Consider the following 26,739-nt stretch of genomic DNA (forward strand, 5'->3'; position numbering starts at 1 on the left):
AAATAAAATGAAGCCTTTCACTGTGTTATACATGTACATCTGCTTTGTCTTCGTTAACCATAATGATACCTTTTCGTTAGCAAACATGCCTTCACTCCTGGTCTTTTAATGCTCCCCTGGCTCCTTGTCCCATGTTAGGAACCTAGACAGTGGTCACGCAGCTGCAGGCTTAGAAAAAGCATGAAGGTTCAAAGGTTTATATTGAAGAAGGAGAAATTATTCTAAGATTTTAAGCTACCCTTAATCTTTTTGACTTGATGTATTGAGCTCTACAACTGAAGGTTTAAAATGAATGCTATTTCTATTAGAGATGGGATATAATTTAAAACTATAGTTTATATAAAATAAAGATTATTAAATGGCTTTTAAATAAACTATATGTACTTGACTGTTAATGCAGCCTTCGTCTTCTATTCTCTGCCCCTAGCACATAAGAATTCAAATGCAGCATAGGGGTATAATAATGGCACTGTAAGTTCAGTGTTTTATCAAAATCGACTTGTCTTAATACTCAGTCATACTTTTTTCTTCTCTGAAATAAACTAAGTTTAAAATCACTTAAGTGACTTCAGTCTTTTTAAGTGTATTGCTTAAAAAGATACAGTTGAACCTCCTTGCCTACTCCTGCGCTGTGCAAGTTTTTCTAATGTGCATAAAACATAAACATAGATGAGGGACTATGGCTAATGTTGTGGGCAGGTCATAGATACAATGACAGAGAAACCTAGCAATCTGTGTTTACTCAGTTACATCTGCAACAGATGAGCTGTGTTGAAAACAGCATTTTCTTTCCCAAATCTTAAGGATCAAGGTCGAACAGAGTTCTCTCTACTTCCTGTCCTCTCAAAAGTGGCTTCAGAGCATCAGCACTTCCTGGAAGATGACTGCAGTGCGTTGGCAGAGCTGTGGCCTTTGCTGCCCCTGAAATCTGCTTTTTAAATTTTGAGTCATGATTCCCGCTGCTCAGCCATATGCCATCTCGTCAATTTCACTTTCTTCGTTATGCCTTGATGTTTTCCTCATTTCTGAATTATACCCCAAATTCATAACATTTCACTTCTCTTTTCATCCACTTTTTGATGGGCTCAAGCAAGGATAATGAAAATACACATTTATTTACACTTTGTACATACTGACAAACAAGAGTGAGTCTGGTGACCCTGAATTCCTACACGTCAGTATAATCATAGTATATGCGGACCTCGGATCTTCTAACACTCTGTAGTGATCGGATGCTTTCGCTCCTTGTTCTGATGTTTGATTTTTTGAATAGCCTTCTTGAAAATGAGCGACACATGAAAAAGTAAATGATTGGGTCCAGGCAGACGTTGCACGCAGACAGGAAAAGTGTCATTTCTTTGCAGTAATACAGGATTTTGTGTGCCGACTCATCTAAAAGTCTGTCCAAGTGACTGAAAGTAAAGGGAATCCTACACAAGTGATAGGGTAGAAAACAGGTAAAGAACACAGCCACGACCACTCTAATGCTCTGGTTGTGTTTTCGCTTTCGGCTTGACTGGCTTATGAATTGCCTGCTGGATTTGTGAATGTACCTGGAAATGGCAATGTAACACCCGATCAGTATCACCAGCACAACCACGAACAAGCAGCTGTTGACGTAAGTGATGGCATTATGCCATTTCACTCCCAAAGGACTCTTAAGTTTCGTGCACTCATGAATATTTTCCCTAGTTGGTTGGACATTGGTTAGAATGATGTTTGGCAAGGACAGGACAGCCATGAGCACCCAAACACAAACAGATAAAACCTTTGTAAAGGTTATGCTGTACATGCGAGAGTCACCAAATGGCTTTACCACCTTCAGGTAGCGATCAATGCTTATTAGCCCAAGAAACACAATGGAAGTATACATGTTGGCGTAAAATAAAACCGAAGAGTATCTGCAGAGGATAAACTTGAAGTACCAAGGTCCAAGTCCTGCATCGTGGACTATTCGAAATGGAAACGTCAGTGTCATTATGAGGTCGGCAACCACTATGTTTTTGAGATAAAATATGAAGCTGGTTTTATTCCTAATGTGAAAGAAGATCCATACTGCTAGACCATTCAGCAAGATGCTTGCCACGAATATAACGAGGTAAAGCCCAGGCAAGACGATAGTGTCGAATTCGTTGTGAATGGTGGTGTTCTTTCCGGGTCCATCGCTTGTGTTACTTGGGGTGTGATTCCCTGGGCCATGCAGCTCATTATCTGTAGGAGAAGTGGGGAGAGGTCACTTCATGTTTTGCATGCATGCCCTGCTCATGCCAGGCTTCCTTACAGGCTGAACTACTGAAGTTTCGGGCTAGTTAAAAAACGTCTTTAGTAATTTAAAGAGTCTATTTAGTGCACTGTTAATGTTTTGAGTGGCTAAAGAATTGGTGGTCTCACACAACAAGATCCTACTCCATAGTACAGAGAGCAACCCTCAGTATCCTGTAATAAACATAATGGAAAAGAATATGAAAAAGAATATGTATTTTGTTTTGCTGTACACCAGAATCAGTTTGCTGTATACAAGCAACTAACACAACATTGTGAATCAGCTGTAGTTCAATAAAGAAACACACAAAACATTAAAAAATATTAGTGACCTCACCCTTGAATCCCACGTCCCCCACCAAGTCCTTTGAGTAAAATGTGAATTTCTGGTCGGTTGTGCTAATCATTTGAATGAAAATAAATATACCAGTGAATATGATCTTGACTCAATTTTTAATTCAGTTTTGATATAATTACAAATTGAATAAACTGGGGAGCAGCAAATTAAAATTTCATACAACAGAAGGGTAGCATGTGGTTATTTTAGTGTAGTCTTTGGCAGGCTCTGAAATATCTTTTTTTCTCTCTCAGTTTTAAGCTATTTGAAATGCGAAAGAGTAAAACTAGCAGGTCATTTTTCAATTATTTATTTATTTTTTGGGTAATACTTAAGAATCTTTAGGGAGCATTGTTAGGAAGAAAGACAAAAAGGTACGATTGTCATTAGTATTTAAATTCATTATCAAGGAGGACAATTTTTAGAAATAATTGCAGCCTGATACCTACTTTTATTTATAAGCTAGATTATACCTATTATGCTAAGAATATGAAAATTTTAAACCTTTTGCTATTTTGAAGTCTTGAGTTCATGAGCCTTACCATTGTATCACATAATCAGTGGAACAGTTTATGAATATTGGATTTGCGTGACAGCCATGAGAAGGGGCCTCTCAGATCTCCGGCTGCAGGGAAAGTAATTGACGGGCAGCTCTAGCTCAGTGCTCTGAACCCAGCGCTGTTTTCCTGCTGATGCGACACTTCCATGGATCACTCCTAACCAGTAACTAACTGAGCACAGTAGGAACATTAAGCCGGCTCCTGGGGCAGTAGGGGTTCCTCTGATGATGACTTTGTCTGGAGCACTTTTCATCAGTCTGGTCAAAACTTTCTTCCAACTGCACAGAAATATGAATCTTCCTATTTGCTCCCTGCTCCCTTCTCTCCTCCACAGGGGGTTGGACCTGCGTAGCTGTCTGCAATCCCTCTGGGCATTCCTGCTATAAATCTCCTGGCCATATGGTTACTTTTATCTGCTGCTGCTGCTTTTTGTTTTTGAAAACTGAAACTGTTTACAAGTGAACTTTTGGGGCTGTGACTTTACAAGAAAAGTCATCTCTGAATTTTCATGTCTCACTAATACGTTTACTATAATGACAATTATGCTTTGGAATGATTTTGTTTTAGGGCTAATAGCATGATTTTAGCCCTCAGTTCCCTATATGACAGGCAGCATAGTATGTACTTTGTTTTCCTTCTTTGAAGAAGTGAACCAAGGAAGAGAGTTTGGATGATTTTTAATCCAAAAACAGGTTCTAAACTGCTGCCTGAAATTTTAAGTGTATGGGCTCTTCCCAAGTAACCTTGTCCTCTTTTTAATTCTTTCCCTTTTATTCTCTGCTAGAAGTGTTTTTAAAAACTGGTTTCCCTGGCTTAAATATCCTTAAACAGGCTGGTAATTTATACCTGGACTAGCCTGTTATGATGAGACCCACAGTATTTATAAGTTTAAAATGCCTGATTCAGCTGCCATCTGTATCATGGTTGCCAGTTTCAAATATTGTCTTAAACAGTATTGTTCAAGCCGATTTTGACTTAATGAAGTGTCTTGGTCTTGGTTGCTTCTGTACCACCAGATGCATATCAGCATCCATAACCTTAGAAGCTTCTTAAGATATGCAGTTTTACCTCGGTTAAGGTACCTGCCTGAATTAATTTCTTCAATTAAACTATTAGCAGTCCCTTTCATCTAACCCAGAATAGACACCTAAAGGAAGTATGGAGAGGACAAGTAACTTTTAATTAGGATGAGTGGTCCAGCTGAGGGACCCCACCCGAAAAGGGGCAGCTACACCATATCTGGAAACACTGGCTATACCTTGTAACAATGATTTTCGAAGCCATGGTAAGTGCAAATAGAAAGGTTCACTGGCCACAGATACAAACTGCGTGTTTAGTCTCTCAGTCCTACGCAACTCTTTAGAGTGTCGCTCACCAGGCTCCTGAGTCCATGGGATTTTCCAGGCAAGAATACTGGAGTGGGTTACCATCCCCTTCTCCAGGGGATCTTCCTGACCCAGGGATTGAACTGGAGTCTCCTGTGTCTCCTGCATTGCAGGCAGATTCTTTACCTGCTGAGCCATCTGGGAAGCCCAGCGTACATAGTAGGCATGGAGCATTTCAACTCTTAAGTGTTAGCTCCCTGGATCTGCTGTGCCTATCCATTGTGTGTTAGAAGGACCCCTACTTCTCTGGGTTGATGAGGAATTTTGTGTCCATTATATACTTTAAAGTGTTAATTGTATGAACAAGCACTCTTATTAAATAATGATTTACTGATCAGCTATGGTTCGGAGAAGGAGATGGCACCCCACTCCAGTACTCTTGCCTGGAAAATCCCATGGACGGAAGAGCCTGATGGGCTACAGTCCATGGGGTCGTTAAAGAGTTGGACACGACTGAGCGACTTCACTTTCATTTTTCACTCTCATGCATTGGAGAAGGAAATGGCAACCCAGTCCAGTGTCCTTGCCTGGAGAATCCCAGGGATGGGGGAGCCTGGTGGGCTGCCATCTATGGGGTCGCACAGAGTCGGACATGACTGAAGCGACTTAGCAGCAGCAGCAGCAGCAGATCAGTTTTGGTCATTATTAAAGTTAGTCTTAAATCAGAATGTCAGAAATAGTCCTGATGTGTACTCTCAGTCATAAATAATACCAAGGCCAGCTGACCTCTTTTCACAGTGATGATTGAACTGTTTTGTACCTTTGAGAGTGTCTGCCAATCCTGTCACCTCACAGTATTTGCATCTTTAGTTTATGTATGAGATTAGCATTTTGGAATACAGGACTTCTTACTTCAGTGGAATAGGCTTGGGCTTGGTTATTACTTCATTTGCAAATTTTACATTTACGATGCAGCTTAAACAAACTAGTGGTTAAAACCTGTTATGGGTTATTCTATGAAACACTATGGTAGTAGAGGGAACAGTCATCTGTGGGCTGCTCTGGAAGGCTCAAAACTGAATATAGAGAGTTTTTTGTGACACTTGATTTTTTTTTTTTTTTTTTAAGAATTAAGACTATGGCATATTCTTTCCTGACAGCTACCTCCCATCATTTCCTTTCTGTATTATTGCCTCCGGCTTTCCTAATGCCTGTGGCTATGCCCAGAAGCAGTTCTCTGCAGTGTTCCCGCTCAGGAACAATGTCCATTTAAAGTGAGTGGGTTTCTTCACCCAGATGGTTTTATCATGTGATTCTTTGCTGTCAGTAAAGAACTTGGCTGAGTTAGGAAACATTTTTAATGACAGGTATAATAGTGATTCAGTTAGTAAAAATTGGAAGCTATTTTTACAGCGTAAAGGCTATTTTCTCACATCTCACACACTCCTTGTTTCCTTGGATGTTATTCTCTGTATTATTTAGTGCAGAGCTTGGTTTCAGAGGGAGAGTTATGGTCAGATTTCCTTTTTTGTTTTCCCCCTGCTCTCCTGCTTCCAAGTCCTTTTAAATTAAGTTAGCAAAGGCAGTGACCTAATAACACCAGTACCAAAGTAAATCATCATTTTGTGCCAGTGTGTGTTTGAGGGTGGGGCTTCCCAGGTGCAGTAGTGGTAAAGAATCCCCTTGCTAATGAAGGAGATGCAGATTCAACCCCTGGGTTAGGAAGATCCCCTGGAGAGGGAAATGGCAACCCATTCTAGTGTTTTTTGCCTGGGGAATCCCATGGATAGAGGAGCCCGGCAGGCTGCACTCCATAGGGTCGCGAAGAGTTGGACGCAACTGAGCATGCACGCAAATGTGTGAGAGTGATCTTGTGGTATGTGTGCTGGGCTGTGGTTGCCTGTGTTTGTAAGGGGGATTGCGTGTGTACTTTGTGTGCTGAAGAAATGCATGGATTTTGTAGTCAGATACCTCATTAGTCCCACGTGGCTCCTGTATTGGACAGTGGAGATCAAGAGCATTGCAGTCCTGTTTGTTAATGTTTTTTCAAATTAAGTTTTATTGGAGTATGGTTGCTTTACAATGTTGTGCTAATTTCCACTGTATAGCAAACTGAATTAGCCATATATATATATCCCGCCTATTGGACTTCCTTTCCATTCAGGTCACCACAGAGCAGTAAGTGGAGTTCCCTGTTCTATATAGTATGTTCTCATAGTTATCCATTTTACACATAGCATCAATAGTGTATGTGTGTGAATCCCAATCCCCCAGTTCCTCGCCCACCCCCTTCCCGCTTGGTATCCATGTATTTGTTCCCAGTGTCTGTGTCTCTACTTCTGCTTTGCAGATAAGTTCATCGATACCATTTAGAAAGTCCTCTTTGACAATGCCGGTTCAGTCACTTCTTGGCTTTGTGAAATGGAATAAATAGCAGCCATTTTGCTGGGTCTTCTGAGAGTTAAAAATGCTCTGCATACATTTCAAGCACAGTATCTGGTACTTAGTAGGTGGTCTGTCTCAACGTCAGGCCATGATTTTGATTTGTGTCATGAATAGCAGTCACATTCTGAATGAAATGTGATGAAGACCCTTGTTCCTTTTGCTTTTGGAGTCGCTCCACTGTTGCTCATGGGGGCATGTCACATTTTGACACTGAATGTGAAAGTATCAACAATATGTCACTGCTCTACTTGCCAGGTGGGAATGAAACACCAAAGTCGTGCAGATGACCGGGTGTCACTGACCTGGTACAGCTGCCCTGCACAATCATGTTCTAATTACCCAGTAGTGCAGGTAGATGTTGTCTTTGGTCTAGACTGTTCCATCTGGTAAGTAATATATACTTTAGTTTCAGCGTGAAAGACTTCCCCAATTGTTAGTTTAATCTTCCTGTCCTTTTGCAGATCATCTCTAGATGAAACAGCTTAAGACAAAGTTAAGAGTTCTCTTGGCAATGCCATCCTGCATGTTTGCTGTTTTACATTTAATGAAGGCAAAGATATGTGCAAGTTTATTTTGTTAATTGATTTGCTATCCACCAAAACCCCTAAATTGACACATGGTGTAAATAACTGTTTTTGATTTTCTTTGCATTTTCCCCTACAGCTTACCTGGTAATTTTGCAAGTGTCAAGTTGAGCCCCATTCTTTAGTTGTGAGGGACTGAAAGCAAAAATCTGTGTCAGGAAACACTCGGGGACAATTCAGTCAAGGGGTCAGCATAGGTTATTCCTGGTTTGATTTCTAGGGGAAAAAAGAAAAAACAGTTGAGCAGGTATTTGAATACACAGTACTTTGATTTTCACTTTAAAAAAAGAAAAAAAATGCCCCTTGATTCAGAAGAGGCCTACCTTTTTGTTATGAACAGCTGTGCCACGTAAGACTTGTCTATTTTTGTGTGCTCTTTCCACCTGCCAGGGAGCACAGGACATTTCTGTGTATGCCTTCTCCATCTGAATATCGCTGTGTGGCCCTGGGAAAGTTACTTAACGTCTCTGTGACTCAGTGTTCTCCTCTCTGACATGAGAGTGGAAATAATCATACAGCAGAATTGTGACAAGAATTATGTGACATAGTCCATAAGAACCTGGGTCCAGGAGTGTTCTCAAGACACGTTAGCCTGTGTCTGGCGTTATTGCTTCTACTTCATTCTACCCTACCCCATTGACCTGAAGCTCAGCACATGTGTTTAAATGCATCTCTAATGGCTCTTAAATGCAATTGGAGATTGTTAAAAGTCAGAAGATCTTGGACCAATATATGTTAAGAGTTTTATAAACTCAACTATCTTCAGTACCCAGTCTTATAATCTCTGGCTTCTAGTTCTGGCTTTACACTAACTAGCTGAGTGACTTCATCATGTCACTTAACCTTTTCTGAACTGGACTGGAAGGCTCTAAAAAAAATTCCCCAGAGGAACTCAGGTTTACGTGGGCTTCTATGTTTTCCTCAAACATAGCTTCCCATTAAGAATTTAATACTGCTTGAACCTTTATCTTGAAGTCCCTATATTTCTCTATGATAACTGTTTTCCATCCAACCTCAAAGTCTTGCTAGGAGTGGATAATTAAATTGGCTTTGAGTCATTAGTTTTTGAAATTTTGGCTAAAACCTCAAAGCTTTCTGAGCTTCAGATTCCTCACAGTCTTTTTCCTGAGACCACATGTGCACACGACGCGTGTTAGTTAAACTGTGACAGTGCCCCCTACTTCTCCTTCGGCAGCCTGTTCCCTGTTTTCTGACTTCCTTAAGGTGTTCATCAAAGAGAAAAGAGATCCTGGGAACTGTTTGGAAAGTGTGCCGCCGAAGTCAGATGTCTTTTGGGAAGGATTCATTCTAGGGGAAGTCACACTGTTTCTCATGAAATGAAACTGTGTGAGACCTTCATGCCCCCTCAGCAATACTGCTTATAAATACCACAAAGCTGCAGAGAGACCCCAAGTAACCTCACTCCCTCCAAGTCCAAAGCAATCTACAGGTTGCGTAAGCAGTTATGTCTGCTGGTCAGCAGGCTCAGAGTACTTTCAAAGCAAAAGCATATTTAAGAATTGGGCAGCCTTTGGAGAGGCATGTATTTCTTTCTCTGTTGTTTTGTCCTTCTCTTCTGTTCCCTAGTGGCACGTGACGTTTGGATGCTGGATTTGGTAGTAGATGGATAAAGTGGTGTCCAAATGTTCAGTGATTTCCTCCCCACTACCAGTCATCTCTTGAGAGTTTAGATGCCCTGTCCATGTCTCACCTTGAATCATCAGAGTATGTGGTACATAGTGAGTAGTCAAAAAGTATTCATTGGTTTATGGAGCATAGATAATAGACACCCTCCTTTTTGGGTGCCAGTGTTGCAGTCTTTTTAAAGTAAGGCAAGGAGGTGAAACCCTACTTTCTTTTAATAAAGTTTACTAGGATTGAGGCAGTTTGCTAAACTTTATAATAATGACCCTTAGATTTCAGTACACTTTATTTTCTTGAATCTAACTTCTCATGGAAATGTTTCAGGGAGTTTCCATGAAAGACATCTCTGATTTCATGTTCCTCTGTGGTAAAGTTATGTGGTTTTCTTCTTCTTGACTTCATTTAAACTTTACTTGATAACAAGAAATCCAGTATGGCTTGTCCCCTCTGGAGGAAAAGCAGTATGTAGTGGGTGAGCCATAGTCACAGTAATAGATAGCAGACAGTTATTAAGGAGGACACGGAAAAGATTCTGGGAGAAATATTTGCATATCATATTTATTCTCATAAAGGGTTAAATTCAGAATATACAAAGAACATTTACAACTTCCTAATAAAAAGGAAATAGCCCAACTAAAAAGTGGTCTAAAGATTTGTGTAGACATTATATCAAGAACACATGAAAAAATGCTCAGTATCTTTAGTCATTAGCGGGATTCAAATAAAAACCACAATGAGGGCTTTGCTGGTGGTCCAAAAGCTAAGATTCCACACTTCCACTGGTTGGGGAACTAGATCCTGCATGCTACAACTAAAGATCCTGTGTGCTGCAACTGAGACCCGGAGTGATCAAATAAATACATAAATATCTCTTAAAAAAAAAAAAACCACTCACACAATGAGATAACTATTTCATATCTCCCTGGCTATAGAGTGGCCATAAATGAAAAAGATGGTAACAAGTATCGCCAAGTATATGGTGTCACAACCCTCATGCATTACTGGTGAGGATTTGAAATGATATGGCCACTTCAACAACAGTTTGGTAAATTCTTAGAAACTTTAACCTACATTTTTCTTACCTGATAATTCTATTTGTAGGTATCTACTTAAGACTAATGGAAACATAGACCTATGTAGAGACATATATGCAAATATCTTTAATAGCGGTATTCATAATAGCTAAGAATTGAAAGAATTGAATCAACCCAAATATCAGCTGATGAATGAATAAACCAAAGGTAGTATAGGCAACAGGATGGGTAAACCAAAGGTGATATAGTCATAGAATGGATAAACCATAGGTAGTATAGTCAAAGAATGGAATACAACTCAGCAATAAAAAGAAGTGAAATTCAGCTATAATATGGATGAATTAAAAAACACTGTGCTAGGGAAAGAAACCAGATACAAAAGACCACATACCATTTCAATGAAATGCCTAGAAGAGGCAAATCTATAGAGGTGGAAAGTAGGTTAGGGCTGAGGGTAGGAGTGGAGAGATTTAACTGTAAGGGGGGTGAGGAATTTTATTAAGGTGAGAAAAACTGGATTATGATGGTGGTTTCAGAACTCTCTAAGTTAATTAAAAATCATCAAATTGTATGTTTAAAATGGATGAAAATTATTTTATGTAAATTATACCTGAACGAAGTTAGAAAGGAACCAAGAGTACACAGAAAAGAAATAGATACAGGATAGCAATTCACTGTGCAATAATGTTGAGTTTTATAGACCAAGGAAAAGTACCTTATAAGCACATTCCTTATCATGTCTTGAAGAAGACAGTGAAATGCAAAGTACATTTATCAAGAGTTCCACCCCTTGATGTACGTGTGGGACATTGCTCAATGATCTGGATGATTCATTTATGAGTTTCTTCTTTTAGAATTTGGTTCAGAATCTAGAGGCTGTGGGTGGTGATTTGTACTTTGGGGGAATCCATGCTCTTATTTTCTTAATTCCCGTTGAAATTATGTGAATGAGTTGGGTCTTAATTAGTTCAGACATGATACATGGACTTTCTGGAATCAAAATTGTCTTCCAGGTTTAGGAAATACTTCATTCTCCTCAACTGGCTTGTGAGAGTTTCCTCTTGCCACCTCCATCTCTTTTACCACTTTCTCTAGATGAATTACTTCCCAAAATTTGGGTCATAGATCCTCATTTTTTCTTTTTTTTTTTTCTCAAGAGTGTTCATGTCTCCTTGGATGCTCAGCCATCACCTCTCTTCCATAATCTTCCTTCCCTAAACTTCTGTTCATTATATCATCTTTGTTCCTCAGACTTAGCATCTCTAAACTTTAACTTTTTTTCCTTTCTTCAGCAGAAGCCATTTTCCTTTCATCCCTCTTTATGAATATTTGCTTCAGCTCTTGATCGAGAGAGTTTAAAACCTCAGGACTGAATTGGATCATTCTCCCTTGGTCAGTCACTTATCTAGTCTTGCTACTTCTTCTGTTACAATATCATTCCTTTGCTTCTGTCATCACGTTGCTGCTCAGGTCAAGGCTCTCCTAGTTTCATGTGTGGCCTTGACCTGACCTTTCTGGTCTTTCTGCTTCTTGCTTCTTTCCTCTCAGATGCTTCCTGCTGCTTTTTGTTAGATTCTTCTTTCTAAATTACCCATGCCATCATGCTCTCTCACCCTGAGTACAGTATGATAGGGAACTTCTCAAATTGCAGTGATAACATATGTAAGGAGTTACTTTTTTAGTGTTGGAGATTATATAGCGTGGAAGCCAGAAGCTGTTGGGTTCTGGTAATTAAAAGGTGGCTCTCAGCTTTGGGAGAAATCTTCTTGTTCCATAATTAATCCTCTGAATCAGATGACAATTGTACCTCCTCTGTAGAATCATTATGAGGTTAAATTAGAATATTTGTTTATAAATTGCATGCTTTGTAAATGGAGCTTTTACTTGTGTTTTTACCATTAATCCTTGCCTACATGAAATTCAAGATCATTTTCATTCAGTCAGGAGTTCTTTATGCTAACTGTTGCCTCACAGGGGCATGCCTTTCATTTCACCCCGTGCCTTTCTTCATACTGATTCCTGCTCTTGAATGATCTCCTGTCTTCTCCTCTTTCCCTGTCTTGGGAGTCTCTACCTCCTCATCATTGTTAACCATAATCTGACCTTTTCTGTGAGGTTAATGTCTGAAAGTCTACTCATATTCCACACTCTGGGAATTATAAAGATGGAGGGTAAGTGTCTGCCCTCAAGGAATTTAGAATCTAGTTGAGGATCCAGAAGTAACTAAACTGCAAAATACAGAGTAAGAGGGGGAATGTTGTAGAAATCCAGACATGGTGGTGTCCCCTGATGAACAGAAGCAGAGGTCAAGGAGGTTCCATGGGAGCTTTGATGCCTGGGTTGTGGCTGGTTTGCCAAATGTGAGATGGGAAAGGAACATGTGGAAATGCTCAGCATGGCCCAAGATCACGTCATCTACTAGGGAGATGACGACCTCAAGTGGTAGAGGTGTGGGGCGGGTTTGGGGCACATTGAGGAGTGAGTGGCTGCTGGTGCTGATGCAAAGGGAGAAGGAATGTTGGGGCCTCCTGGGATCAGGCAGTGGGCATTGGCCTCTTTCCCTGATCGGCGGGCCCATGAGAGGAGGAGCATGTGGGAGAATGGGTGGAGTTCAAATGTCCCTTTGTGGATATCAGGATGCCTACGTAGTATCCATGTGGAGGTGTCTACTGAGTAACTGAGGTTGAGGGCTGAGGCTTGGGAAGTGGCCCTGGCTGGTGGTGTACTTTTAAAGTTGACAGAAGATCAGGGATAGAAAAAGCAATGGGAATGGGTGCAATTGCCCACGATGACCCTGCCCAATAGACTGAGAATAGGAGAGAGCTGACTTTGAAGTTTTTCAGGAGCAATTCTCCAGAAAGGGAAGTGCCTAGAGGAGTGGTCAGAGAATTGGAAGGATTATCAGACAAGATTCATGTCCTGTGAACCCAGACTTGAGGTTACAAAATAAGAAGTTGTAGCTAGTTTTATCCTGCAGGGAAGTCCAGAGGCCTAGGACAGCAAAGTGCCATTGGATGGAGTTCAGTAACAGAGAGGTCACTGTTGGTCTTTGTCAGAGCTGCATAAGTCATGCTGTGTAAGTGTAGGGGGCAGAGGCAGAGGGCTGATAACAGAGGGTTGAGACAACTCTTTCAAAAAAAAAAACATGTCTACCCTGGGAAAAAGAGAGGAGGAGGGGTGGGAGGAGAGATAGATACAGGACTGATGGAAGTTTCTGCTAAGCTTCTCATTTAATATCTTAACATTTTAAAATATTTTCCTCACTTGGCTTAAAAACAAATGAGAAGCAACCCTTGGCACTACAATGAGCCGAGTAGGGTGGCAGTGTGGTGCTAGTCTAGGCTCTGTGAGTCTCCGCCTCTCCATCTGTATAGTGTGTGCTTTGATGCATCCATTGTGGGGGTGACTCCAAAGTTGACATGAGAACCTGCACGAAGCATGTGGCACAGTTGTGCGGGGTGAGGTCTGAGTCTTACAAGCTCCTGTTGCATGTTGCAGGCACATGGTAGAATGCAGTTTGTGACTGATGGGTTGGACGCAGGGTGCAGTGGAGTTCTTGCCGCCTTGTTTATGCTGACACTGTTTTGTGGTTTGTAGTTTCAGTCACCCAATGAGGAAGCCTTTGAGCTCTTTCCTCCAAGAGCTTCATTTCAGTTGCCTCTGATCCTCATCTGCCGGCTGTCTTCAGCAGCTGCACCGATATCCCCACCACCACCCCCCAAACCCCACCCCACCCTGTGCAGTTTATCACAGAGCAGCTATGCATACTGTGCACATCCCAGCGCCTGCAGGGTGTTGCAATGAACATTGCTTCAGCCGTAGTTATGGGCTTGGGTCCAGGGCCTTGCTGATGGGCGGAAGCCCCGTCCTGCCACCTACGGCTCCACAAGCTGAGAGCTGATGAAACCTCTCAAGAATGTGATGTCTGTGGCAGGTCTGGGTTTAACGGCCATTCCTGAGGTTGGATAGTATCGATGCTTAGAGACCTTCTGGTTTTTTTCTGGCCAACCGTTGATATTTTGATTGTTTTCATAACCCTTGACTATTTTCATAATTGTGTTATGTTGTTGTTAGTTGTAAGCTGGCTTTTTAAATGAATGAAATGAAATAGTAGAAAAGGACATGTTCTCGGTGTCTCCTTGATCTTAGGCCTTAAACTTGTTGCTTGGTTTCTCCTGCAACCCTCACAGCGGCCCGTGCCCTAGGTGTGTATTATGCCTCTTTTCCTCCCCCGCCAGGCCGATCTGAGGTTCAGACATGTGAATCAATATGCCCTGACAGAGCTAGTAATAGCTGGGATCAGAATTCCTAGCATATCCGATTAAAGCCGTATCCACGTTTTTTCCCATTATCCTTCTCTAGAGTCCCAATGCAGAGCAGGTTTCCATAGTTGGTATTGGAGGGTGGGAGGTGGGAGGGGGAAGACAAGGCAGAGGCAGCCTTTGTTTTCCCTGTTGAGGCCAAGAAGGAACTGCTGATCTTCTAGCTGGAGGTATAGTTTGGTTTGACCTGAGCCATGTGGAAAGCATCAGGAAATTTCCCTCTTACCTTGAGAAAGATCTGCCCAAACTGCGTATGAAGCGTCCAGCAATGTTTGCTGCCTCCTCCCTTTGGGAACCTGCTCTCTGGGTCACCAGCTCACTGCAACCTCTCCTGACTTCCCCGGGCCTCTTCACTCGGGAGCTTTGCCTGCCTGATCCTATAGACCCCAGCTTTCACAACTCTTGATTCATTTATCATTTATCCTTATGTGATGACACTTGATCTGTACGGATCATCCGGTGGTCTGTGTTGACTATAAACATGCCTTTCTTCTTCTTCTTCTGCCCCCTCTCTGCCAGCTCCTCATTTTTCTTGCTTCAGTGACCAACATTGAGGGTTCATAACAAATGACTTTCCTGGTCCCTCTCAACAACCCAGAAAGAATAGTGGCAGGTGAGCTTGTTTAATGCACCCCTGAGAACAAATTAATTGTCACAGTTGAGCTTTTCACCATGCCCAGCCCTCTGCTGAGGCCTTTTTGTGAAAACCCTACTGGTCATATCAGATTGCTTTTATGGTTGGGAGAACTGAGATTCTGGGTCTCCAGGAAGGAGAGGTTCACTCATGGTGGAGCAGCTTGAACCTGGGTGTGTAGGATGTGCAAGCGTCTGCTGTGCCCTGGAGGGGTAGTGGGGGGGCTGGGAAGCTGAGCATCCAGGGCCCCAGAACTGCTGCTTTGGGCACCCAGCCTTGCTCCCAGAGTTCCCGGGTTAGATCTTGCCTTGGATGGGGAGCTGCTGTGCCAGACTGGGAAACTCCCTGTGCAGCAGGCAGGGCCAGCAGGCATGCCTGCCGGGCTACGGCCATGCCTTTATTCTCCCTGGCTTCCCAGGGTCTCATTATTGTGCTTCTGGTCAAGATGGGAAAGATAAATGCCAGTTAAATGCTCACTCCCTAGATTCAGCTGCTCATGATTTTTTTTGGACTGATTGGTGGTGGTGGTTCTCACATGGCAGAGCTGTAGTTTAATTTGCCCTCCACTTCTTAGTGTGTTCTGTAGAAGCTCAACATTTGGAATCACATTTGGAACTGCAAGAATTTCAGCTCTGAGGGGTTTTGTGTTTTGTCACTTTCTTAGAGAAAACTGTACTAAAAGGTAGATACTAAATGGGGATACTACTATAATTCCTGAATATCAGTGGGATGGTGCCATTGTTCCGCTGCCTGTGTGTAATGTTCCCAAGAACCATCTAATGTGAAGCTTCTGGTAAAAGGTGCAGCATTTCTTGCATTTTGGAATAACCTATAACCTACGACTGTGTGTGTGTTTGTGTGTGTATGTGTGTTCCAGTACTGCTAAGATACAGCTCTGCTGAAGGCCTTGGGAAAGAAACAAGTTACCTCACTGGCTATAATTTACTTCTTTTTGTAATAGAATTAGGTCACTGTATTCATAGGGCACTTCATTAATGCAAGCTTGGAGTCAGTAACCCAAAGGTGTTGGAATGCCAAGCAGACAACCTTCATTCTGGTTTTTCAGGTACCACCCTGAAGTTCTTTTAACAAAGTTAACGCTTGATGTCTATAGCCTACAATTAAGCAAAATTTGGTTCACACTTAGATTTAACTTTTTTTTTTCCAGGTGACCTCTGATTAATTTTTTACTTATTGATTGATTGATTGATTGAGGGAGGGCAGTGGACGAGGCAGGGTATGAACTGGGGTGTAAACTCCCTGAAGGCAGGGTTTGTGTCTAGTGCTTCCTTATTACCTTACCCCAGACCTGGTTATTGTGCAGGTGAAGAGCCTTAGTGAGCTTCAGCAGCTTGCCCAACATCACACAGACAGTGAGAGGCAAAGCCAGGAGATGAGGTCCAGTTTCTGTGACCCCAGAACAGGCTCCTCCCTGCTCTGCTACTTGGCCGGATCAGCGGCCCCTCAAAAGTAGGCTAGACAGTGTCCTGGACCTCAGTGCAGTCGGCAGGTGTTAGCTGTTGACTCTCTCTTCGGCCCCGTGACCCTGGGCAAAGTATTTTAGCTCTCAGAGTTTTAGCTTTCCACTGTTTGTGAAATGAGGGAAATAATAGATACTTGGCCTGGCTCCCAATGATGCTCTGAGAATCTGAAGAGATTCTCTTCAGATGTGCAAGTCTATTTTATACTCTAAGTGCTACAGTAATATAATTCATGGCAAAGTAGTGGAACTCATGTCAGATATTTTTTTCTGCTTAATAATAATAATCTTCCCCTGTGCCTCAGATGGTAAAGAATCTGCCTGCAGTGCGGGAGACCCAGGTTTGATCCCTGGGTCAAGAAGATCCCCTGGAGAAGGGAATGGCACCCCACTCCAGTATTCTTGCCTGGAGAATTCCATGGACAGAGAAGCCTGATGGGCTACAGTCCAGGGGATCACAAAGAGTTGGACGTGACTGACTGTCACTTCACTTCATAAAAATCTTATTACTCATATAGTCAAATTTTTTCATTTCCCAAGTTGAAATGTGTATTTTTGTGTTCTGTTCAGGCAAAGTCTAATGTATACATAGGGAAATTCTGAATTATTAATACCAGCTTACTGGTCAGAGAGGTTTTGGGCTATACTCCCAGTAGGAGTAGAGGTATTGAATTACTATATTCTAAGCCAAACTGCATTTCAAGTAACTTCTGGTCCCTTAAAAAATTCTCAAAATCTAGGACCCCAGGTAAAGTCTTTAGCTGTTTGATATGCATTTACAAAGCTATTTAAGAAAAAATAGTACTTTTCTTAGGCTTACAGAGATGTTGTTCGGAGGGTCATTCCATGGCTTAAACACTATACTTAAGGGTCATAATTATTCTTCACTATGATGATAATGATGGTGGTTGTCATGGTCACCATTCTAATCAGGTCATCAGTGTGGCTGTGGGTTGAGGGGTTAGGTGTCCTCATTGCCGCTCTCAATAGAATTGGGTGTAAGTTTAGCTACCCTAATTTTTTTTTTTACCCTCTTAAAAAATTTTTTTTTAAATATAAATTTATTTATTTTAATTAGAGGTTAATTACTTTACAGTATTGTATTGGTTTTGCCATACATCAACATGAATCCGCCACGGGTATACACATGTTCCCCATTCTGAACCCCCCCTTCCTCCTCCCTCTCCGTACCATCCCTTTGAATCAGTTTAAGCAAACTGTAATGCTGTTTAAAGTAATGAAACAAGACAGGTGCCTAACAGACACGTCTTCCTTCTGTTTCAACCCCTCCTTTGGTGGTAAAGATTCACTAGTGAAATCTTCAATGCCAATGGATATTGTACAGTTCTCATCAGCATCAAACCCTCACTGTGACTCATTTTCTCCTCTCATAAAAACAAGAAATAGAATTTGGGGATTAACAGATATACACTATTATATATAAAGTAGATAAACAACAAGCAACTACTGTATATCGTAGGGAACTATATTCAGTATTGTGTAATAATCTATAATGGAAAAGAATCTGAAGAAAATTAGCTATATCTGAATCACTTTGCTGTATACCCGAAACATTATAACTCAACAATACTTCAATTTAAAGTCAACAAATCCCTCTTCCCCCTTATGTAGTAAGAGGATATGACATCACATTTAATTCATTTTCCCTGTGCGTGTGTGAATACATACACACCCACATACATACATACATACATACATACATATATATATATATATATATATATATAACATTTTCTTTAAAGTAGTTCCTACTCTTAACCTCACTGGCATTAATTACTTTTTTATTTATGAATGAATTGAACACAGTATGACCCAGGAAGAACTGAGAGAATAGGAATTAGCAGTTCCTAATTTTCCTGGGTAGGGACGATCCCCTGAAAAAGGAAATGGCTACCTACTCCAGTATTCTTGTCTGGAGAATAATGTGGAGAGAGGAGCCTGGTGGGCTACCATCCATGGGTTTGCAAAGAGTCAGATACAGGTGAGTGGCTAACACTTTCACTTTCTTCTTCTGAAAGGCATGGCCAAAGACCTGGGGAAAGTTGAGCAGACACTGGTCCTCTGATATTTCTGAACAGCCCACTGTGAAGTAAGGAGACTATTGCAATGGAATGCAAATCCACATAAAGCCCCATATCTAATGTCAGTGAGGACAGTGAGCCAGGTATAAGAAGAAATAATCACTAGTATCAGCAGGCCAATAAAATACAGCTAACAGCGTATTAAGAGAAGTGCTCAGCAGGGCTGGGGGCTGCGTGAACAGGGGAGTGTTGCCCCTTGGCCAGGCTCTGGGTTGTTGCCATGTGGATGTGTGGGTTACTTGCCACAAGACTGTAAAAATGGATTTTTGTATAAAATTACATGAATTTTAAATTCTGGCTTAGCTTTATTAAGACAGACTAAATAAAGCTTGTCTGTGGCTTATAGTTTGTGACATATAATTTCAAGGTGGGGCTGCCCCAGGTCTCTCCGTGGGGTTTCTACTAGTACCTTGGGGTACCTCGAGCCTTGGTACCCACTGCCAGCTCCAAACCTGAGCCTTATTTTTAGTAATTTCCCCCTCATTCAATAATTTCCTTCTTAACGTGAAATTGATAAGCTTGTAAGTCAAGCTTTGAGATAGTTTATACAGTTTCAGAACTTAATGGCATTGTAGTTAATTTGGGATGAATACTTTTTCAAAGATTTTAAGGTTTTGTCGTCCTTGATGCTGATGCATTAAGTTGAACTGTTTAGAAGTGTTTTTATAGGTCAAATGGCATTTTCATATGGTTAGCTTAATATGTCTAGTACTCAGGAAATTTTGATAATTAGAACAGGCTTCCCATGTGGCTCAGTGGTAAAAAAAAAAAAAAAAAAAAAATCCACCTGCCAAGCAGGAAACCTGTGTTCAATCCCTGGGTCAGGAAAGTCCCTTGGAGAAGGAAATGGCAACTCACTCCAGTATTCTTGCCTGGGAAATCCTCCATGGATAGAGGAGCCTGATGGGCTACAATCCATGGGATCGCAAGAGTCGGACTAAACAACAACAATAATAGTACTGGGGAGAAAAGGACAGAGAGGTTTTGCTAGATTAATTGCGAAGACAGCAACATAGTAAAACTGTGTTCTCCTGTCTGCCTCCATATCTTTAACTGAGCTTTGAGTTGATACCTCCATGTGGTCCCCCATCTTCACTGTATCTGTTCTTTGGGTGTTGAACACAATTTTGTTTTTATGTATGAGGACTCATGAGAAAAAGTTATTTTTAGGCTGCATATTGAGAATAGTGTTCCTTTAATGCTTGTGCTTAGTTGCTCAGCCTTTTCTGACTCTCTGTGACCCCCCTGTCCATGTATTTTCCCAGCAAGTATACTGGAGAAGGTTGTCATTTCCTACCTGAGGAAATCTTCCCGACCCAGTGATCAAACCCATGTTTCCTGCATTGGCATGCGGATTCTTGACCACTGAAAGTGAACGTTGCTCAGTCGTGTTTGATTCTTTGTGACCCCATGGACTGTACAGTCCATGGAATTCTCCAGGCCAGAATACTGGAGTGGGTAGCCTTTCTCTTCTCCAGGGGATCTTCCCAACCCAGGGATCAAACCCAGGTCTCCTGAATTGCAGGCGGATTCTTCACCAACTGAGCTATTGGGGAAGCCCCCCTTGACCACTGCACCGTCTGGGAATCCAGTGTTCCTTTAGGCCTGCTACTATTAATTATTTATCAAAACTGTATCAGTGTGCCTTCTTGTTTTCCTTTTAGAGTTGAGATAGGAATTGATGCATTTGGTGAAGTGATCTTTCATGTGGCTTTGAATTTCCCTCCATTGCTTTTCCCAGGCTCTGTTTTTGTTAGCATTCATTTGAACTTATTTGATATTGAGCATCTCTGCACACTACCCCAGATCTTTTGGGGGATTAGCAGGATCTAAATAAATATCCATGTGAGGGAGTGCCTGCCTGGTGTAAAGTCAACTGGGGTGTAATTCATAGCAGAGGAATTGGGGCGGGGGGACACGTGGGAAATACACCATCTCCTTTTGGGCCTGTAGTAGGGAAAGGCAATGTAGAGATGCTGGGCTTGGCCACCCTGGTTGCAAGACAGCTGTGTTGTTGGGATTGTCTTCCAGGATCGAGGAGGACCAGGGAGGCCACCAGAGCAAGTGTTAGGTGCCCTGGTACTCATTTATCATGTGCCTTCAACTTTGCCCTCTCAGACTCCATTCTCCATTGGCCAATTGTTCAGTGTCTGTATGACTTGCAGTTTCATACAGATCGTAAACTGGTTCTAACAGTGTCCATGCCGAGTCTCACATGAGCTGCATGAGTGGGTACCAGTCAGATACTCAGTGTTTCTAGGTCTTAAGATGATAAATGGAGATAATACTTGAGGTGTTGTACTGTTGTCTGTAGACATGGTATGAATAGTTGTTGTTTTTTTTTTCATACCACAATATATGTCTATATATGCGTGTGTGTGTGTATTTGTTTTATATTTGTAACACAAAATTAGAATGAATCTTTTAGGGTAAAGGGAAAAGAATATTGATGTTGAGTAGGTAAAACCATAGTGTCTGTTGAACGGTGATCATAATATGCTTATTCCATTGATATAGTGACCTTTTATAATGGGATCCACTGTTCTTTGATTCATTCATTTTGCTGTGTATTATATGAGTTCTACATGAACAGTTTTGGCCCAGTACAAAATTTTATCCTGCTTAAAGTCTTCATTTTGCAGGCTTTTAACATGTTTGGTTTACACAACTCAAAATCAGTGCAGCTGTGCTTATTTAAGGTTTGCATGTTACTGCGCGCCCTGGATAGTTGCAAGGTACCCAGTTATGATAGGAAGGATCGTTCTCTTTAAAAATAAACCAATAAACAGTAAATTGCAGTTATTTCAACTTGTCTTTTAGTCTGTTTATCTAAGTTGTTTTGAGAAGCCCATTGATGATTTGTTTTCAGTTTCGTGTCTCACCTTTGAGTTTGGCAGGTATGAGGAGGAACAAGTTTGGACAGGCAGGTCATCCTCCCCAAAAGCAGTGTGGCAGGCCCTGAAATGCCAGCAGTCTTGAGGCAGCTGGTGTCCGTGAATTCCTTTCTTGGGTCTCTTCTGTCAGTTCTCAGCTTGTGAGACACAGCTGACTGCTAACAGCCCCAGTGTTTTTCTGCTATGATTCTTCTTTCTGCAGCTAGATCCTAAGCTCCTGTAGTACAGGGACCTTGGATTATTTTGTTTCTGCTGCCCCCATTACACTGGCTTCCATTCTGAAAGCAACCAGAATCTTGATATTTTTTAGCAAAGGATCTCTTTAGACTATGAGACTTGAAAAGTGGAGTTTGAAAGCCAGTAATATTTCTAATGTGAGAGCATGTCCAGACTACAGGCAGTGCCTCCTCTAGAAGCTGAAAGGTCTGTTTTTGTCTTTTTACTCACAATAGCAAGAATGATGATCAGACTATGGGTTCAGCAAGCATGCCTGTGTAATTTTGTTCCTAAGACTATTCTAAGTTATTTAGATTAATTAAAAAAAAAATTTGGCTGTGACATGTGGAATCTTAGTTCCCTGAACAGACATTGAACCCACGGCTCCTGCATTGGGAGCACAGTGTCCTAATCACTGGACCACCAGGGAAGGCCCTAGATAATTTGTGAAAAAGACATTGGAATCAAATTCCAGACTTGCCACTTACTTGGGCTAGTCGTCTAACCACTCTATACTTCAATTCCTCTTCTGCAAAACATTCATTGGGATTGATTTGAGGACTGAATGAAGTATTGCCATAGTATGTCCTTCAAGCCTTCGAAATCTTTAACTGGAGCTTGGCATCTAGGAAGAACTCATTATATAGATGCTTTCTGAATGGTAGTAAGTATAGTCTGCCCATTTTTCAGTTGAAGAAACTGAGGCTTGCAGAGGTTCCTTCAGCACACACCAGCTGCTGTTGCTCACCCAGGTTAGAGGCCTGGTAAGGGCAGAGCCTGCATGTGAACACAAGTTGGTCTGAGTGATGGGCTTAACTACTCTTTTGCTTCTACTTGTGTGCAACCCCGGGGGTTCATGTGTTGATTATAATCTGATGTCTCCTTTGTGAAAACGAAGTAATAGCCCCAGCTTGATTGCAGGATGTGATGTGCTCGAGAAGATACTTATCTACTGCAGTCAAGTAGCATGGTAAATAAATTAGAAATCTGTGTAATTTTACCTATTAATTGTGTGTACGTGCTAAGTCACTTGAGTTGTGTCCAACTCTTTGTGATCTTGTGGACTGTAGCCCACCAGGCTGCTCTGTCCATGGGATTCTCCAGGCAAGAATACTGGAGTGGGCTGCCATGGATCTTCCCGACCCAGGGATCAAATCCAGGTCTCCTGTATTGGCAGGCTGGTTCTCTACCACTACCACCACCTGGGAAACCCACCTATTAAATTACTGACGAGAAAGAGATCCCAGATAGCAAATACAGAGTTTATTTAGCACTCTAAAGAGTGATGAGAGAAGGCAATGGCACCCCACCCCAGTATTCTTGCCTGGAAAATCCCATGGACGGAGGAGCCTGGTGGGCTGCAGTCCATGGGGTCGCTAAGAGTGAGCGACTTCACTTTGACTTTTCACTTTCATGCATTGGAGAAGGAAATGGCAGCCCACTCCAGTGTTCTTGCCTAGAGAATCCCAGGGACGGGGGAGCCTGGTGGGCTGCCGTCTATGGGGTCGCTAAGAGTGAGCGACTTCACTTTCACTTTTCACTTTCATGCATTGGAGAAGGAAATGGCAGCCCACTCCAGTGTTCTTGCCTAAAGAATCCCAGGGACGGAGGAGCCTGGTGGGCTGCAGTCCATGGGGTCGCTAAGAGTGAGCGACTTCACTTTCACTTTTCACTTTCATGCATTGGAGAAGGAAATGGCAGCCCACTCCAGTGTTCTTGCCTAGAGAATCCCAGGGACGGGGGAGCCCAGTGGGCTGCCGTCTATGGGGTTGCACAGAGTCGGACATGACTGAAGCGACTTAGCAGCAGCAAAGAATGATGACTCAGAGCATGGTTGTCTGCAGGCAGACATGGGTCAAGCTCAGAGCTCTGCTTCCTATTTGTGCACCACTGAAGCCTCAGTTTGCCCAGATGTAAAATGGAAGTAACGGCAGTGTATATCTTAAGGTTGTGTGAAGTTTTTTCTTTTAAAAAATAATTTCTGTTAAAATATGCAGCAGTCTTAGACATATGTTAAGCTACCAGTGCACGTTCATGATTGTTGTTTTAGTATTACGGTTTAGAAGGACAGTTTGTATTGTAAAGGTTCTAAGTCATTTTAAGAGTTACCTTCTTCTGAAATGTGTGAAATTACTATTAGAAATTACATTTAAAAAAGAAAAAGAAATTGCTTTATAAGAGAAATTGTGGAATCACTGATACGTATGACTTAATGTGATGGCTTATGAGTGCTCTTCAGATGCATTTTTAGTGTAAGTTTTTCATATTGGTTAATGAGGATGTCAATGAAAGATCAGATGCACTACTTCAATACAAAATGAAGAATAGCAATTCTATTCTGCCCATATTTGCCATATAAGGAGGTTGGAAAGTTTGGAAATTGTTGCTGGGTTGTATAAGGGCTTTACTTCAATCATTGGCCTGAAACAGCAGGTTTGCATCTTATTTCTTGTTCACCTTGATGTTTTCCATGTGTTCTTCTCATCTAGTTCTAAACCACAGTGCCCTGGTTACGTCTGCTCTCTCCTCTCTTCTTTAGATAGTCAGCAGCTATAGGGATTCCAGTTGGCCCTTGCCTTTCTCCTGAGGCAAAACTTGCCACCCGAGGAAGCAAGAGGAGACGATAGTCATGTGTGTCTTGCAGAGGAAGAATCCGGGGCCTAAAGAGGCTGGGATTGGATGAACATCGTGTAGCTGCCTGGGACAGAAAAGGGCAGGACCAGTCTTCCTCCTCACCATTAGCATCTTCATTTGACTCAAGCCTTGGTTCTTGATAATCAACCTGAGTGCCTAAGTACATCTCCTGAATCAGGGGAATCTAGTCACACAGGGGGCCTCTCATGACCTCTGATCGAATCCCCTCAGTTTACTGTGGGAGAGGGCAGTGAGCTCCTGAGGAAATGAGAGGCTTGCTCAAGTCACACTAACTTTTGGCATTGCCAGCACCCAGTTTCCAGCCGGGCTTTCTGCTCTGAACCAAAGTCCTGTCCCACGCTTGTGCACACGGCAGTCCTGTGGAGACTGTGGGGTGCTCCCACGTGATTTCACCTAGGTTTCACGTCCCTTCTCTCCTGCCTTCACCGTCATCCCTTTTATTGGGCTCTGAGCGTATTTTTCTAGTTTCCCCTCAGTTTATAGGAGTGCAGAGAGTGAATGGCCATTCATATCTCCTCTATCTTAAATTTCTGTGGCATTTTCTCAGAGGACAGGACTAAGTATGGAATATTTTTTGTTTTTAAAGGAAGTGAAGCCCCAAGATATCAAAGAAGGAAGGAAAGCAGACAGGCTCCGAAGGGGCCAGATAACACTCAGCTAAATAAAAACATCAACTCTAATTTAGTTTTCCATCTCCCACTTATATCCTGGAGTGCAATAAACCATCTCAATATTCTGTCTGCCAGGAAATTTTTGACTCAATCTCTTCATGGAATAGGATTTTCTGACTAATTATACTTTTTCTTTTCTAGGCTATATCCTTAAATATGGTTTTCAACAATCTGACTGCTCCTCCAACCTCTTCTCCTTAACCCACATACACTCAGAACACTTTTCAGATAGGTGTTAGAAACAGTAGTCCTAGGACAGAATTTTGCTAAAGGACTCAGAGAATACATCCCCTTGATTCCTAGTTTCAGCCTTGAACTGGCAGAAATAATAATACAGTATAAAAAGATGATAGTATAAAATCAAAATTTCCTGGCTCTGTTTGGTAATATAGAACCAAAGTTTTTGTTGTTCATTTTGCTAGTAAATTGGAGTCTCTAATCAGGATTATGAAAGAAAATCTGTGTTAGAAATGTTAATATGCCTTATGTGAAACCAGACCCTCTTTGAGAACATGATACAAAATATGGTAGCAGATAAATCTTAACCTAGTAAATCAAGAAAATCACCCTACCTTATGCTCACCTATCTTTAAAAATCCTTATTATAACTTAGAAGAGTTCAAATTTCCTTCTTGATTCCCTCAATGAAATGAAAGCCTCCCTATGACTTTGAACATGAACCAGACCTAAGCTGTTCTTAAGCCATTCGTCACTAGTTAGGCGGCTTTCTCAGTGCCTTTCCAAACATGTTTTAGCATGATCTCCTAAGGAATCAGGGCAAGGATTGCCGTGTTCTTTGTGTTACAATGAAAAGATTGAGATTCTTTTACCAAAATGAGGCAGTTGGGAGAGAAAACCCATCTCTCTCTCTTTTTTTTTTTCTTTTGATCTCCTTTTAAAAGAAAAGTGAATGAAAGATTATGAAACAAATTTCAGTATGGCGTCTAGGGAAACAATTATAATGGACTTTGGGGTTTACTCAACTAATAAAGCAAATGTGATTTAAAAATTCACTTAATAGAAGTGATTTCCTTAACATCATTTCCACTTTTGAAGGCATAACTCATGGTTTGCTTAACCTGCCTGCCTAAGCTGGGAACAGTGAAATTCTGTGACGCACAATGGCCCGCATTTCAGAAATTGTTCCCTCCCAAACAAGACTCGTGTATCTAATTCACTTAAGTTTCTAACTCTTACTTTCTCTTCAGATCTAAGCAGAGGTATAATTACAGTCTTAATCAGTGCTATGTCCTACCAACCCTGGTTTTTAAGAAAATAAAATTTAAAAAAATATTTCATTTACCTTTCATTGCTGTGGCTGGCTGTCCATTCACCTAATACAGGCGTCTTCAAGTCGAAACAGGTTTCTCAGTGCCAGTTACGAATAAGCCTTGAAACTAAAGTTGGCAGGGAAGTAGCTTTTTTGTTAAACCATAAAAAATAGTCATTTTCCCCCTCCCCTGCCAGAGAAGGTAGGTCTCCCCTACCTGCCTAAAGATTGTTCTTTGGGGCGCCCTTTCAAACCCTCCTGCTCGGGAACAACTGGAGCAACTGGCTCTCTTGCTAGAGAAGTG

At 41.7% G+C, this 26,739-nt stretch overlaps 1 protein-coding gene across 3 annotated transcripts; it reads right to left on the reverse strand.

Annotated features, from left to right (window-relative positions):
• Positions 1-723: 723 nt before the first annotated feature.
• GPR87 (G protein-coupled receptor 87) lies at positions 724-26,739 on the reverse strand. 3 transcript variants are annotated; one of them, XM_040234923.1, is made up of 4 exons: positions 26,653-26,739; positions 26,469-26,562; positions 7,598-7,729; positions 724-2,211 (listed from the first exon to the last, which is right to left on the reverse strand). In XM_040234923.1, the coding sequence occupies exons 3-4, from the start codon at positions 7,629-7,631 to the stop codon at positions 1,169-1,171; spliced, it is 1,077 nt and encodes a 358-aa protein (XP_040090857.1). In that variant the 5' UTR covers positions 7,632-7,729; positions 26,469-26,562; positions 26,653-26,739; the 3' UTR covers positions 724-1,168. The 3 variants fall into 3 exon arrangements, with proteins under 3 accessions (XP_040090857.1, XP_040090847.1, XP_040090865.1); XM_040234913.1 differs by having other exon boundaries at positions 26,469-26,733; XM_040234931.1 differs by lacking the exons at positions 26,469-26,562; positions 26,653-26,739 and having other exon boundaries at positions 7,598-7,737.

Source organism: Oryx dammah, unplaced genomic scaffold (assembly GCF_014754425.2).
Source record: "Oryx dammah isolate SB20612 unplaced genomic scaffold, SCBI_Odam_1.1 HiC_scaffold_2, whole genome shotgun sequence".
Classification (NCBI taxonomy): Eukaryota; Metazoa; Chordata; class Mammalia; order Artiodactyla; family Bovidae; genus Oryx; species Oryx dammah.